Source organism: Dromaius novaehollandiae, chromosome 2 (assembly GCF_036370855.1).
Source record: "Dromaius novaehollandiae isolate bDroNov1 chromosome 2, bDroNov1.hap1, whole genome shotgun sequence".
Lineage (NCBI taxonomy): Eukaryota > Metazoa > Chordata > Aves > Casuariiformes > Dromaiidae > Dromaius > Dromaius novaehollandiae.
The window spans coordinates 139,405,817-139,422,574 of NC_088099.1; the positions used below are offsets into that span (position 1 = coordinate 139,405,817).

A 16,758-nucleotide genomic window follows, 5' to 3' on the forward strand; every position below is an offset into this window, starting at 1 on the left:
AAAAATATTACAATGATGCCTTAATGTAAGTAACTCCTGTCCTACAAATTTAGTATGGGACTAAAACATTTAGCCAGTCCAAACTAGTTAAAGGAATGCCCAACTAGCATAAGCTGTTACGAGGGGACTAGTTTAAATGCCATTTCTCACTCCTGCAATTTTTTTTCCAGATTTACCTTAAGGGTTCTACCTTTCTGTCTTTTCTCTCTCCTTTACACCTAGATTTAACCACGTAAACAATTCACAGCAGATTTGTTCACCCAAATATTCCCACATGTTCTGCAAAATTCTGGTAAGCTGATCAATAGGCATGAGATCACTTAAACGGAAGAAAGATAAAATATATCAGATACCCAATCTATCCTTCAAATAGAGGAAACATTTCTATTTTAGTGCATGCAATTCCACATATTTTGTACAGCAAAGACTGATTCATGACATTACATGAGTCTCTTCAGCACTGATATCTATAACCAAAAATGTAAGACATTTCAGTTATCCACAGGCAGCACCCTACTTCCTATGGTTATTACGGGCAGCATTAACACATCAGGTCTTCTGAATATGTCTGGGTAAACTGCCACCAAAAATAAAGTTAGAAGCTCCTCTATTACAAATGCAAAACATATTTGCCTAGAATAAATGATAAAAAGGATGCTGGCATTTAGGCAATTCTCATACTAATCATAGCTTTAGAAGGAATTCTCAGAATACAATTTCTTGCTATATAACAACTATTCTACCAACTTCCAAGTTTTGCATATTTAAAAATCCTTTTAGTCATCAGAACACAACTTCACGAGAAGTATTTGAGAAACAGTTTGAAAATACCATTGCTCAGCTAAGTGCCAAGTCTCCTAGATACCAAAATTACTTCTGGTAAGTTGTAAGAAGAACCATGAGAGCCTGAATCTTTTTATGCCCGCAAATGCGCAGCTTAAGTAAAGCCTATCAGGGGAATGTGCACATTTTCCAATCACTGCTAAATGACTTTGTTCAGAGAAAACAAAAAGGTCAACATGGGGAAAAAAAAAGTCAAATGCTAAATAGAAGCATTATTTGGGAACAAACGAACAAAAAGGCCGGATTTAATTAACTCTTTATTGTGTTGCAACCCGCACATGAAGAAATAGCAGGTAACTGGAAACATGACCAAATAAGTAAGCAAACATTGATTACATTCCCTCTTGTGTGGAAAACAACTTGTTTCTCGACTCTGTGATAACAAGCAGCATTTCAAGCAGCATATCCCACTAATAAAGAGCAAAAGTATATAAAAAAATTTAACTGATAGGATAACAGCACTAAAAATTGTAACAATAAGACTATTAAAGCCCAAGACACATTAGGTATGCAAAGACAAGTAAACTTGTGCGTTAACACTTCACTCAGGAGTAAAGTTCAAATAATCCAGAAGGGGAAAACACGGGAAAATAAATCGTAAGGAGAAAGCTTTACCTAAATATCTGCCTCATCTTAAAGGAACTGCTCTGAAAGCACGAGCAAAGCACAGAGAAACTACTGTAGCAAATACATGCAACGGCAAGCTTCCTACTTACCCTAGAGTGTGCACCATGGTTTCTTTTGCCACCTTAGTAATTCCAATAAATCCAGAATTATGTTATTTTTTAAGGGAATACTCGAGGCTTTAGAGGAGACAGAGGAAAGCTGGCAAACAGATCTTTGCGAGAAGCCAGGCAGAGAGGGATGAATTTAAACCCTGGCTCAAGATGCTGTGTATTCTGCGTCTATCTTTAACTTGTAAATGATTTGGTTTCACATTCCTCTGAAGTCCTGCTGGCAGATGCCTTCACGGAGTTTACCAATCACAGGCACCCGGCCCCCTCCCTCCCTCCTTCCCTCCCTCTCCCTCTCTCTTTTCCCCTCTCCCTCTCCCTCTGCCCCCTCCCTCTCCCCCAGCCCTCCCACTCCACCCCATGCCCACCCCTTGCCCTTCTCCCATATCACTCCCTCTGCTATCTTCCACCTCTCCCTGCAGGACCGAAGGAGCTGCTTTCATTGCTCATGGTCACAGGCAGAGATGTAAGGCAGAATGCCGCCCTACCCCTACCCCTACACACACGCACACGCACACGCACACGCACACGCACACGCACACACACAGTGTTTGGCAGCCAGGAATTAAGTGACTTCCAAACTGGGCTGCCTGCAGCAGACGTGCTCCCAGTGACATTCCTGCGAGCTTGCAGACACCGCGCAGCAGCGCTGCTGTTCCTCGCACCGCGAGCCATCGTGCAGCTTTACATCATCGACCATACGCAGGTTTTCACGGGGCAGGGGGGCACTTAAACAAAAATAACCCTCTCCTCCCCTCCAACAGCTTTGCAAGGAGCTTACAGTTACTGTAAGCAAATCGGTACTTTCATCACATTTTTCACTGCACATGGTGTTTCATGTTGAGGAAACTAAATTAGCTTATAAAAATAAGCTGAAATAATCCAGTCCTTCCTTCAAACCTGTTTTAAAATATGCTGTTGCAGCACATCAAAAGAAAAATGACAAGCCAACACTGTCTGCTTATGTTCAGTGCAGAGGTACCTGAAATTATTGCTTATGCCAAATCTAATATTACTCAAAGGCAGTGCCTGTGAGTGTGAATCCTGGAATCACTGATTAAATCACAATAATGAGATCTCAAGAAAGCATTAAATATAGACTGTTTCTAATGCAACCAGCTAGAGGGGTGCAAGGGCTGGGGGAAAGGAAGGTACAAAGAAGCATTTCAACCACTTTTTGCTATTTTATCCTCTGTCGTATCAGGCTTCTGCAGAGGTTCTTATTTGGACATTTCCAGCAGTTGTGCCTGTGCAGAGATCTTTATTAAGGAATAGTGTATAAAAAAACAAAACAAAACAAAAAAGATTTTACCATATCTTAAACACAGAGCTTCTAAAAAACTCAGTAAATGTGTGTCTCCTTACAATAACAACACGTTGCAATTTTGTTCAAAAGCCAGACTCTGAACTAACTGGACTATTAATTAATGACAGCATTCAAGGTGACTGAAGTTAAAAAAAGAAAAAAAGTCCTCCCACATAACCCAGAAAGTCAGTATTACTACCAGTGACTTCAGGAGTCATTAGTGTTGACACAAAACCCCTGGCTCTTAATACCAGCCTTTTGAAGCAGCATGTTTTTAATTTGCAAATGCACATTCAGTTGCATGCTGCTTGCCATCAAGACTTCTTTATCTCAAACATCAGTGAGAACAGAGCAAGTCACAAGACTATATGTAAAACATATGAATTATTGAACACTTTCAACCAACGACTGAAAAAATATCAATTTACCGTCACACCAATTCAAACAGAATAACACAGTAAACGTCTCTGTTTCACGGCCTTGAGCCCTTGTCCGAAGGGTTGGCTGCTGACAAGGGATCTCAACCACGGACACAGCTGAACACACGCTCAACGCGGGTTGGGGCCGGGGGATAAAGCCAAACTGTGGCCAGAACCACTTAGCTATAAACATGGTTTATAACAGCCTCAACAGGGCCCTATTTGATGAGGCTTTACACTTTTCAGAGCACCCGTGCTGAGAGGCTGGACTGATTCAGTCATAAAAGTAACCATGCATTACTTCAGGCTAGCAAAGAAAACAGCTCAAATTGGGAAAGGCCAAAAGGGCAGTGAAATAACAATCCACATGGCCGTACGTTAGTGCAAGTGGAGTAAGCCTGCACTTCATCCCCTGTGAGCTACTGTTCATGACGTGACTGTGGGAGATAAGGTTTGCTAAAAACAAGCAACTCCAGAGCCATTTCCACTGTCAGTCCCACGGGCAGTGGGTAAGAGCTCCTTTTAACCTACAGCTCAGCTGAGGTTCATATTCCTGAAAAAATCTCCAGTAACGTACAGACATTAAAGACTAAACTAGTTGAGAAGATAACTCTGGAAAAGTCAAATGATTATTTTGAATCGCTAACCTTTGTTACTGTAAGTAAATATAGACCTCAGTATGTTTAATGCCTGACTTGCACAGAGCTTCAAAAACCTCAGCAAGGGAAAAATATGCTGTGGACTTTCTGCCAGACACTAAGGAAGTCATTTAACTTCTCCTTTGCGCCAGGTCCTAAAGCTCTGGATGGCCGATACAACGATTCAGGGAATGTGTCTACATTTGGTTTTAGGGATTCCAGTGAATTGCAGAAAATCTATTTGTCCACCACTGTGGCTTACGAATCTCTCAGACCAGAGAAAGTCATTACATCACAGTGTCTCCCATTCAAATGGAGCAACTTAATGTAATGACAATATCATATCGCAGATCTTTTTTTTTCAACTGTTTGGTAAGGATGTGAGACTTGGAGGGTAGAAAATCACTAGACGCAGAGATTAAGTGTTAGCATTAGGTCTTAAAAAACACAGTGCTTTATCTGCTCAAAGAGACAAAAGAGAAAGAGCAGAGCAAAGTGACGCTTCTGTGGCTGAGGCTTCCCTTTTAATTAAGGCAACAAGTAAGGAGGAAAGAAGCTTCCCATAGAAAAGAGTGTGATGGACAAATGTGTCCAGATGAGTCAGAAGTGAAGTTATGAACATAAAGGATTAACACTGGGCTGTTCCTAGGAGTTCAGCCTACCTCTAGAGAGTGCTTAAGTGTAGGGAAAAACAATGGCAGGGAAATCCATACAAACACGTCCATTATTTTGTCTAAATTTGCGTATTCATTTCCCTTATGGGATATGGAAAGACAGTGATTGGGTTTTGGATCCTCTAAAAGAATGCCTTCATGCCTTATCTCTTACAAGGTTAATTATAAACTTAAAAGTACATGGGCGTGGCACTTATATGGGATGCTTAAAATTACTAGGAAAGCTTGGATGTCAACACAGACAGTAAGATCCCATTCCCATGAATGGGACAGTCGGAGGTCATATGTCCAAAAACTGTATCATGTAAGTCAAAGAAAAAGACAGGTGTCCAGTTACTAGTTTCTAATGTGGCCAGAGCTAAACACAGCAACAGCTAAGTGTACAGCTGGGAGAGATTCACCAAAGCTATGAGAGGGAATACTACTCTTTATTTCCCTCTCAGCAATGTGTGTTGCTTAAAAACACTAACAAATGTATTTAGTCTGCCATGCTGAGGCATTACATTTGAGATATATGGATTAATTATATTAATATATGAATTATTAGCAGGGGAGGGGAGGGGAGAGAAGAGGAGGGGAGAGGAGAGGAGAGGAGGGGAGACAGAGAGGGACAGGACAGGACAGGACAGGAGAGGGGAATTCTGTATTAGTAACAAGGGGTAAATACATAACATGTTCAGGGCCGTGTGACTTCCTACCCACTCCCAATTTAGTCCAGTGCCTAATAGGCACAGTCTGTCCCTTCGTGTTTTGCTATTTTTAAGGTGCACAGAACTTGTTCTTTGTCTTCCCTTGTTAGTCACTGTCTTCGAATCATTTGTCTTGGCAGTCTTAAGATTTGGGCTTATTGGGACAGGGAACATTTTTTACCCTAAGGGCTCAGTCCTTCTAAGTCTTATTCAGAGAAATTCTTGCTCTCAGGAATAATCTCATTAACCTCCACAGACGATTTCAGCATGGCTTTCTTCAAGAATAAGAGCTCTGAGTAGGAGACTACCACTACACTAATAGGAACACAGTTCCCATGCATCACTGTGGACCAAACATACTGACTTTATTCAGAATTACTTAACCTACCCAAACTTCCCCCAAGCCGACATCCAGCCTTGGTTGCTCAGAGTTCCTGCATAACCACACCAAGCGCCCTCCCCAGATGGTCCAAGAGGCGGGTTTTGGCCTAGAGGCCTCCGCGAGTCGCTTCTTTCCTGCCAACCACTTTTTTCACTGGCAGGGATGGGGCTCCACAAGGCTCACTGGCAAACAGGAGAAAGTTCGGGCAAATGCATATAGTCATTAAAAATGGTTAGAGGGCTCAGATCCTCTATTCATAAAACATATTCAAAATGAAGTCATTGCTTACATTCATGGTAAATATTAATAAAGTAAATGCACTTGGTAGATATTGTGTGAACAGCGTTGCACCAATAGAGGATTTTCTGTATTGCCTTCTCTGCTTCTAATTTCTATGTTTCTGTGATTCAGACTACGTGGGGAGAAGTCAGAATGTCCATGGTCATACACCTAAGCTTCAGGAATAAATAATATTTTCAGTTAATCCATTTTACTGAATTAAAAAAAGAAAAAAATCCATGATTTAATTTTGAACATTTCTTCCCTTTCTGCTGTATCTTCTTTTTTTTGTTTTTGGACAAACCTGTGGTGTAAATCTGTGTTTATCATCACATAAACATATGTCATATCCCCATAAGTCTAGAATAAGAAGCCTTTGACTTTCTTCTTCTACACAGAACAAAGTATGAAACATAATTTAAGAAGAATTAAGCAACTTATGAAAAACCCCATGCATTTCATTTGTTTTCTACAAAATCGAACCTCTATTTATCAGATGCACTGCCAAATACAGTCGGTTTACTTGAAAAATACCTAAAAGGACAACTAGAATAATTCTGCTTCCATTTATCTTTAATGCAAACACTAAATACAGAAAAAAGACTATTCTTTTCGGTCGATGGCCAAGCTGATTAGCAAAACTAAGATCTCTGAGATATAATAAAATCAAGAGAACTTTTAAAAAAAAGGATAAGTTGTTCAATTTTACTATACTGAAAGGAAAAATATTTGTCTAAAAAGAAAAAAAAAAGACTGGTATGCATAATCTCCCACAGTGCTAAACCCTGCAAAAGTCTCTTCTGGTCTGGTAAGGCTCATGTATAAATAAGGAGGCTGTAGCATCCATTGTTAATTCCCTACCTGAACATGCTGAACTTGAAAGGTTTGAAGTGACAGCTATATTCTTTTAAAGTTGCTTCGTTAGCAGTGCATCTAAGGATTTATTTCCTAAAGAGCTGTGTTCCCTTGCTATTTACTGCTCCCAACTAGAGTAATCCCAGTTTCCTCTCGCGCCCACTCCTACCTCTCAGCATTTGCATGTTGCCAACTCATTCTTTTCATGTACCATGCACCCAGCCTGCCCTGCCATCTTCCTAATCCACTTCTTATTTCCCCAGGCCTCCACAGCTGTCCTGCTTTCAAGTATTGCCCTAATCAATGCTCCAGTTCCCTTCCCGTACTGGGAACAAGCAGAAAGCAGACAGCGCCTGCTTCAGAGCCGTGTGTGCTCAGACTGACGAGGCAGGACGTGCAGGAGCTGTCAGGGTCGAGAGGGACATTTTGCCTGTCTTGTCCTTAGTGGAGGGCTCTCTTGAATGCAGCTCCCCTCTCTAAGGAAGCTGGATATTCAAGAGACTGACGGAGAATCAGTAGAGCTGAGATTTCTTCCCCTGTGTTAAATTTAGCCAAAAGTGCCTAATGAATTCAAAATTACTGACTGGGACCAGCAATGTGAGAGACAAACACAGCATGATTGTATTTCCTTACAAAGCCAGACTAAGAAGCAAGATAAAGTAAACAAAAAACCTACATGCCAGTTACAAAGATTTATGACAGTGTTAGCTACAGCATATGACTGCCTGCAGTTGCCTGTTGGTGAGAATCCTCTGGTGCTCTGAAGGTTTCACATCTGCCCTAACCTAGTACACGAGAGGTAGTGAAGATTGATAAATAAGATGGTTCGTTGAAGTGCATTCCTGAAAAGAACTGGAAGGCTGGTGAAAGTACAGATTATTCTGTAAATTATGACATGAATTGAGTATTTTTGTCCAGGAAATGGCTCTGTTATTCTGGCTCATTCTCGCACCTTGGTGTCATTGCACACTATATCCTGCCCTGGAAAAGACTTCCAGCAAGCTCTTTCATAAAGATGCCACAAACGTTAGGTATTTACATTTGCCTGGACAGACAACCACAGGCCTTTCGTGGAAATTTGGCCCAGGTCTAAGCGTGCGTGCAGGCAGACATGCAAAGGGATGGAATGACATACATTTCTCTTCATAACTGAAAGAGCGTAATTCATAAAACAGATTCCCTGTTCAGTTTAGCCAAACATGAAGGCAATCCTCTTTCATTTATCCCACACAACCCTGAACCCCCTCAGCTCTAAAACAAAACTCTGAAGCTCACTATATTCAACCCTCCAAATGAAAACTTTGGGAAAAGGGGGAAACAAAGGGTTTTTTTGTGTAGGAAAAAATACACTAACACAGAAAGAGCCCTGAAAGTCTCAGAAAGGGGTAACGAGAGTTGGAGCATTAATATATAGGCCAACAAGACTAAATGCCATCAGACTGGTTATATAAGAGTGACTTTTGGCCGACCGGCTCCCTGACACGAACAGGCGTCCTGGGGCGGCTGCAGCGGGTAAGCGCTGCTGACGCACAGCCTCCCCTGTGGCCCCGGCTCCGACTCGGCCCGGCGGCATCGGGCACCTGGGCCTGGGGGCTGCGGCGGCAGCGAGGGCGGGAGGGATGTCGGACGCCGAGGTCTGGGCTGCGGAGGGAGCAGGCAGGACGCCACGGCCTGGGAGACGCTTGTGCTGCTGCTCCCTCTGCTGTACCCATCCTGTGGAGAGATCCCAAACGTCAGCAGGAGAAGCAAGGAAAACCGACGGCAGCTTTCACAGACCCTGGCTGAGCAAAGAAAGGGATAAAGCAAGTCATGGCTGATCAGGAAAACCCACCACCACGCTCGGGAGGCGGCACGACACGCATCTCTATGTATAATTTACCATATCTCTTTTGCTCCATACCTGCTGGGAGAGGCGTTATCCTTATGCTGTCAGCCTGGCACAGGGAGCACAGGGACATAATGCCTCTCCTTGAGCTTGATCTCCTTGCTTTGTAACACATATTTAGATAATGATCTCATCTTTCAAGAAAGATGGGTGTCATGATGAGCTGTGCAGCTCAGCCTGCAGAGACACGTGCACAAAACTCTCCAAGCATGGTTGCTTACAGCAGTCAAATGACAAGTTATGTAATGCAGTCAGTAAATGCTTCACATACCGTGGTTCATCGCAGACATCAAGCAGGGAAAAAAAAACAACCTGTGAGTCATATTAATGCCACATGGAATTTTTTAAAAAATGAAGTTATGGGCAAAAAAGGGGTAGGGGGGAAAATGGTTTATAGAAATGAAGCCAATTAATCATTTGGAAATTATCAATTTGTTTGGCAAAGAGAATGGGGGGTTTTAGCCCAAAACAACCTGAATATAACTCCAGTCAATAACCCCACTGTGTATGCCATTTTCGAGGGCTGAGAAATTGGCAGTACAGGATATCACCTACAAAAGGCATTTGCAGCTGCCATGAAAGCCTTTCTTTGAATATAGTGACAACTTGCACCCCAAGAAAAAGATGTATTTTCAAATGCTCAAACATTACAGTGTGCTTTTTGCTGATCTTCGTAGTAGTATTTCAGTTGCTCCAAACTTTCCTTTTAGCACTGATTTATGGAAATCCAAACTAGAGTAGAAACTATCTCAAAGAAAGAAATCACTCTCAAGCACCTTTTCGGAGAAGGTGCAAACTCATCAGAATAGGAAGGAAAGATTAGAGGAATCAGCACCTTCAGGAAAAGCACACACTTTCCATATGAAAGAAAGGCCGAAAGGCTGTTATGCACCATTTAGGACTTGGTAACTTTGAAAGACACTCCTATGCTCACCTTAAACTTCCTGGGGAATTCTAGGAACTTTATATAACTTTTACAAAAAATGAAACAAAACCCCCTGCTAATTCCAATATGAGATTAGAAAAAAATAAGTAGTGAATTCTAGAAATGCAGTGTTAAGAGATTAACTGCATTCTCTTTTTCTTCACACCTTAAATATTATTTCCTTTTAGATTATAAAACAACTACCAGCTAACAGAAATATTAGGAACTGGATTTTAGCATATAACACTGTGATAAAGTGAATTGCATTTAAATATCAATGGGATCTATGGAACAAGGCAAATTTGGAAGAAACTCATTCAGTAATTTTAAAGTTGTGAATAACTAGTATAGCATTTTCAAATGCACTTGTTCATAACCTAGTTCTGCTCTGATTGCTTCAATTTTAGTCTTTTCAAAGCTGTACTAACCATGTAACACTACAGTTCAATGGAACCAATGCTATGGCAATACTGAGTCCTACTGAAAAATCCCACCTTAAATTAGTGGCTCCAGCAAGGGAATGTGACATGCTGATTAGGGGCATGGATTTTGCCCCTAATGACACATTTCAATGTGTCATTGAAATGACACTTTCATTTCAATGGCATTGCTCCAGATTTACATGGATGCAATTTGGCCTCTGGACATACACAATGTGGCTAATTCACACGTGCTCAGGTTTACAGGGAAGCAGCAGCAACCTCATCTGCATTCATGGTTGGAATGGAACTGAGAGCATAAACTAAACTAACAACTTCCATCGGAAAAGGTATTGTTTAAGAAGTACTTTTTCTGTAATAATCCAACAGTAATTTCAAACCGTTTTAACATTATCCTGTGAAGGGTGATCACAGACAGGCCACAAATGCACGGTGTTTGTGCACAGCAACTGAGCACTGCTCTGGACATAATCTGCTCCCTCTCAGATCTCACACAGCTGCTTTGAATGAACATTTTCCTTGTTATAGCTTTTTCTCCTGTCTCTCTGAATTCATTTTGTTTATCCTCAAATAAAAGAAATTATTTTTCACTTTGTCTGGAATAGCGTATGCTCAATCTAAGAACCTTAGATAAGATGGTGTAAATTATCTGTACTTACTACAAAAGGTCTTGCCTCCAGACTTTGTGACTGTACAATGAATACCTGAGGGAAATCAAATTAACTGCAGCGGAGACAGAACTGTTAAAGGCATGTTTTCCCCTATGCACAGTAGTCTGTTAACGTATCCACAGGCACCAAGACGGTGAGGATAAAACAAGGACTTTTCTCTGATCCATCACTATATTTCACATTACTGTCTATTTCTTTGAAGGAGCTGCGGATATAGCAATATTGATAGGCACTGGGGTTCCTCAAGCATAAACCCAAGCATGCAGATTTTCCAACCACACACACTATGCAGGCACTAGTTCCCAAGATAAATCAAGTGAGCTTTTTGCTTAAGAATACAAAGGTAATTGTAAGGTTGTTTCTGGTTATAAACACGAGGCTGCAATGAAGTGGCAGGCCAAAAGCCTGTTTTCCTTTGCCTCTCTGCCCCGCCTCCGGCTGGTGCCGCTGGGCGGCCCAGCTCAGCCCCGGTGGGTGGGAAGGGGTTGGGATGGCTCCTGCTGCCCTCCGCACAGCTGGCAGGGCAAGATGCCTGCACACAGCTGGCAGGGCAAGATGCTCGCGGAGGAAGGGACTGCCTGGCACCATCCCCCAGCAGCGATACTGACGGCCTCAGGAGACTGTGAAAATTATCAAATCTCTTGTATTAGTCCCTCCCATCCCTTCCCGGTGCAGACCAGTAGCTAAAAGTTACAATTTGGGCCTAAAAATGCAAAGTACCCAAGAGCCACATATAGTTAATTTTAGTTTTCAACCTAGCTCCGAGTTTCTCATTTTCTCTCATCAGTAATGGATATTTATAGTACCTGGAAACAATTTCCTTCACCCTTTTCCTAGGTGAATTTGCTTTCTTTGATTTGGCATCCCCTGTATTAACTCCTCCCATGCGACGAATATTTCCCATGCGTGTTTTCGCAGGAGGCTTCATAGGGAGTGCCAGTGCTGCTCGCCTGTCACCTAAGAGTGCATATGGCACAGAAAGCCGGGCTAGTGGTTGAACACTAGATCAGCAGCAGAAGACCTGAATCAGTTCTCAGCTCTGCCACAGGTTTGCTTTGTGAATTTGGGAAGCCTTCTCTGGGCCTTAGGTCCACGTCTGAATGGCAAGGACAGTACTTCCTCCCTCCCACTTTATATCCATTTTGTCCATCTAGACTTCAATGCTTTTATGATGGATGTCATGTTATGAGGTGCTTAGAACAGCTAAAACTTTGAGCTAGGACCTCTTAGCATTACTGCAATTAAAATATTGAAAACAGTTTAGGAAGTATTTTTATTCCATTTACTAAATGGAAAAATTAACTTAGTAGAAGAAGAAAAAGCACAGCTCCCTTCAAAAGTCTCTTTAATCAGCCCCAAAATCTCAATCAATGCTGAGCACAAAGGCTTAAATTTGGCTTAAAGAAAACTGAATAGACCAGAAACAACAAAAGAAGCCTCGTTACAAAAGGTATGGATTCTACCTAGCCAGTAAATAATTAAAGCTCCTCTCTGTTCCCTTCCATTTTCTATTTTAAGGCTTTTCATTACAGGGGATCAAAGTCAGCACTAGTTGGCGAGAGGCAGGCAAATCCATCCCGGAGCCAGAGTGAATGCATGAGCTCATCCCCGTGACAGCAGGCCGGCGGTGCCACCTGGTTGAGCTCCAGCACATACCGCCTCTGATGGCACCGGCAATGTCAAGCACACGGCTCTAGATTGAAGGGTGCATGTGGAAACTCTCTCCACTTAGAAAAACAAAATGAAACAACTGTACATCTGCCATGAGGAATATTATACTCAGTGCTCATCACAGAGCCACAAGGAAAGCAGCCACAGAAGGGGTTCAGACCCAGCAAACATAAATGACTTCCAGAAGTCTTAGAAAATCTGCTGTATGAAGGACTGATATAATTTTGTCTGGAGGGGAGGCAAATGAGAGATATGATAAATGTAGGATAGTTGTATACAAATTATAAATGGTAAAAAGAAAGGATAATAATAGAATTAAAAAATGAGGTTGAAACTGAGAGGCAAATTTAAAAGACATTAAAGAAAATTCTGTTCTATCTTTTTAAACTTAAAGCATAGCTTACCCTGTGGTGCTGTCTGCAGCACAATATAATTGGGACCAAGAAGGACTATAAAAAAAAATGATTCATTATATTGTTAATGAAATCCTGCATGTTCTCATTAGAAGCTCAGTGGTTTTAGAAAGAAAGAATATGATCGCTAATGAAGTTTGTTTTTTTAAGCAATAGAATATAAACATTTATATGTCATGACAGAAGCAACGATTAAATGTCAAGGATTAGGAAGAAAATCCCCCTTTTGTCACATTATTCAGTAATTATCCATTGGCCAGTTCCCGAGCATTCTCAGGAACAATGCACTGGGTCAGATCTAACACGACAACATTTGATTGACACTAAAGTTCAATTAAGAGATTCATGTATAGAACTTTTGTTTAGTTTAAGAAAAAATGACTGCAGCCCTAGGAGTGCACCACGAAGCTTTGCGTTCTGAAACATTTTCTGCTCCGACTGGCAGGAGCTAGCAGTACTTGAAGACGAAGGCAGCAAGCACGCATCAACTCCACTGACTTTGGTGTGTAAAAATGCTTTGGCTTACATTTGGGCCAAGGATACACTTTTCACTGTTTTAAGCTGCTTCAGATGTTCAGCACAAGCTTGACTTCTGGTCTAGTCTTCTGCCACCCCAGTTAAGAATATTTGCAATTATAGGAGTTGTAGGGTCTTCTGGCTTATGAAGCTTGCCACTACATCAACTGTAATACAACAGTCAATTTGTACAATTAATACAAGCAAACAAAAATCTCATTGTTGTGAAGTTTATGCAATTAATTTGTTGGAGTCTACCAAGATAATAAAAAAGAAACAGTTTAATACATCATCAGCTGAAAGTGCTGTTTCAAAACATGCTATAAGACTGCATAGCAGGACTTTTTCCCAGAGAGAAAATGCACCCTGGCACTAATAGAGCCCCCAAAGAGTAATGTTCTCCTGTAAGACCTCATTAGCATCTGATGTGTGGGAACATCTTTAAATGTGAAATCCTCCTGTTTACTTTGAGACTGTTCTTTAATCAAATTCATAAAATCACTTTCACTTTGTATGAGACAGATAAAAACCCCACATTATTCAGGTCCAACAGTTCTTCAAATGAAAAAAAGACTGCAATAAAATAATAGATTGGAAAAGGTGACTGTTTTGATGCTATATGTGGGAGTTCAGCTACACGCAGAATTGAACTGTATTTTCTTGGTTTAGCTGAACTAAGCTGTACTGACAAGAGCATGCTGAATTAGATCCAGTTGTAACCTGAGTTGAACCTGCAGGATAAACCCTACGTCACTGTATCGCTGCAGCTCTTTCTTTCTTCCATGAGCAAATGTGGCTCACTTCCCTTAGTCTCTGAAATGCTGTATCAGGAGTGCTGCTCATGGGGTATAAGTCTAAATAGAGCATGCCTGGATTTATTCATTTTAGGCCTCTGGGAATGGAATTGAGCTACTAAGAGAGCCTGAAGTGAGACTACAAAGGCAAAAGTGAAGTATTATCTTACAAAGATAATATAAAATTCTGTTTTGAAAGACATGCACCCACATTTCTGTTTCGCTTGCTAAAGAGGACAAAACCAGCTCCGTGTTCCAGGTGCCATATACATGTGCAGATATCCTGCCTTGCACGCAGGGTGACTGAGACTGAGTAGTGATGCCAAGCCCTCTGCGGCTACGATATATGAAAAATACTTCATTTCTACAGCACTATTCACTCAATTTTGTAGAATAAGATACAACTGTCTTCCAAGAGACTGAGAATTCCTGGTGTCTGCTTTTTAATAGCATGGATAAGGACATAGGGCCCTTGGCAGAACAATCCCCTCCACCAAATTTCCGTGACCATATTATTGCTTCAGAGACCTAAGTGAGCAGGAAATGCTGCTGCTACATTCTGTCTTATGGATAGATGTACAAAGCATGTGCTCTGTCTTCATCCTTTAGACGTGCATCTGAATATGTATCTGCTTCCTCTTTGTCAGGTGGCAGAAGGTAAAGGGACACCCTGCATCATCTCGGTATCTGAAGGCTCTTTGCTCTGTTATGATTACCAGAGACTTTATATGGCATGGCTGAACATACAGGAGCCCTCTCTGGATTAATCTGTACACTTCTGTGGAAAGCAATTCTATTTGTAGTTACACTAGCTAAATAATAAAGACATCTCCACAGCACAAGCTCTTTGCCCACAGATGCCTGGAAAGAATCCCCTCCCTGCTCAGTGGGAATGGTGGGACACTATGCAAGTGATTCAGTAGGTTTGAGAAGATGAAAAAGACAGTTGTTCAGTGTGTACTATTGCTGACTGCAAAATCCTGGATTGTAATCCAGTGACGGATGCACTTTGTGCCTTAGTGGCAAAGGATAAATCAGCAAGTGAACAAGGGTGGTGCAGCAAGGACAAGGGATAGAGCTGATCTGGGCAAAGCGTGCAGCCACAAAGCGCTTTTACAAACAATGACCATTCTGTAGAACTAGAAATCCTCTTGCTCCAAATTCTTAAGGATGGTATCTCAGGTATTTACTTTATTTGAAACATGTTTTCCCTTTCCCTTTAGATTATCACTGGACAATACGTAGTCTGCTTTGTGAAGACCTTCCATATTGTGAAGAATTACTTTGCTACTACACGCTTTTCCTAAGAGCTATAGGCTAGACATTACTTTCTAACGCTGCATAACAATTTCTTTAAAAGAAGTTCAAGTAGATAACCTTAATAATGATTTTTTCATGTATATTCAAGCTCATATGCAATGGAAATGTTCTGGAAATGATGCAGTTTTGCTTAATAAAACTATAAATCACTATACAATCTCATCACTTTAGGCCTTGAATAACTGGAAATCATCCTCCTATATAATCAGTCATGATCTCCTCTGTATGAGTTTAATGTAAGAAGGGTATAGCTAAATTATGCAGGACTATAAACTTACTTAACTGTTTCAAGAAAGAAGAACATAAAAAATATAGCAGCTTTAATAGCCAGGAGTATAGACAAGCCCAGCATAAAGTTGAGGGAAAGATGATTTACAATTATTCCTTTAAGTGGACAGGTTTACTAATATTTAATTAGTATAAACAGAAGTAAATCTGCAAATATATTGTCATTCCTTAAGACATATGGAAACCAAGAACTGGCAGGGCTAATTACCAAGGAACTATATGAACAAATACAAGCATAATGTGTAGAAAGATCAATTTACACAGAGAGATCACGTATCTCTTGCTTTAATTTCCTGTCTTGTAACCCTGGTGGATTCACCCACATGGCTCAACAATATCACTTGCACAGAATCTGGAGTATTAAACATCCACAGCAGACATACGTAATTTCTTCCTTTGCCTATCAGGAGGTTCATGAATAGTCCACCCCTTAGGCATTTTGTTAATTTGAATTTTCTTTCCTCTCTTGGAGTAGAGTCTCACATTACCCCTACCTCTTCCTTCTACTCTCAATGCAAAAAATTAGATGGCAAATAAAATCCAGCAATCCTCCACTTGGCTCATTAAGTCTCCCTCACACTGTTCATTATTCTCAGTGGCCCTGCAAGTCAAGCTCTCAGCTCAGTACTGCCATGGTTCTTAAATCCTTACGCTTCTTATCCAGGTGTTGTGGACACATCCCCACCTCAGTTTTCCCAGTCCCTAATGTCTTTTTCAAGTCCTGATAAGAATCTTTGCTCTCTTGGTCTCTCCTACCTCTGCTGAAACAGCAGAAAGCCTTTCCCAAGGTCGTGTATACCCTTAGGTGTTCTTTGACCTACAATGAAAATCATGCGGAAACACACATGAACCTGAAGCTCGCAGTATAAGGCACTCTTATTATAAATTAGAATTAGCTATAACCAGAAATTGGGATGAATCGGGGTTCATCAGCAAATGTCAACTTTTCCACATTTGGATGAAATACAAAAATTCTTGTCATTGTGCCTCACGGGAATTATACTGTGCAGCTCCCT

General features: G+C 41.2%; 1 protein-coding gene across 15 annotated transcripts in view; it reads right to left on the minus strand.

Annotated features, from left to right (window-relative positions):
• Positions 1–16,758, minus strand: part of DTNA (dystrobrevin alpha) — a 230,041-nt gene that overhangs the window by 182,321 nt on the left and 30,962 nt on the right. For 6 of the 15 annotated variants that reach the window (XM_064507589.1, XM_064507587.1, XM_064507576.1 and 3 more), the window contains exon 1: positions 1,560–1,780. The exons of 4 other annotated variants lie outside the window; for them this stretch is intronic. In XM_064507589.1, the coding sequence (XP_064363659.1) occupies positions 1,560–1,576 (17 nt within the window). In that variant the 5' untranslated portion in view covers positions 1,577–1,780. Of the gene's footprint in view, positions 1–1,559; positions 1,782–16,758 lie in introns of those variants that run through there. 5 more of the 15 variants (XM_064507575.1, XM_064507578.1, XM_064507577.1 and 2 more) reach the window with 2 other exon arrangements.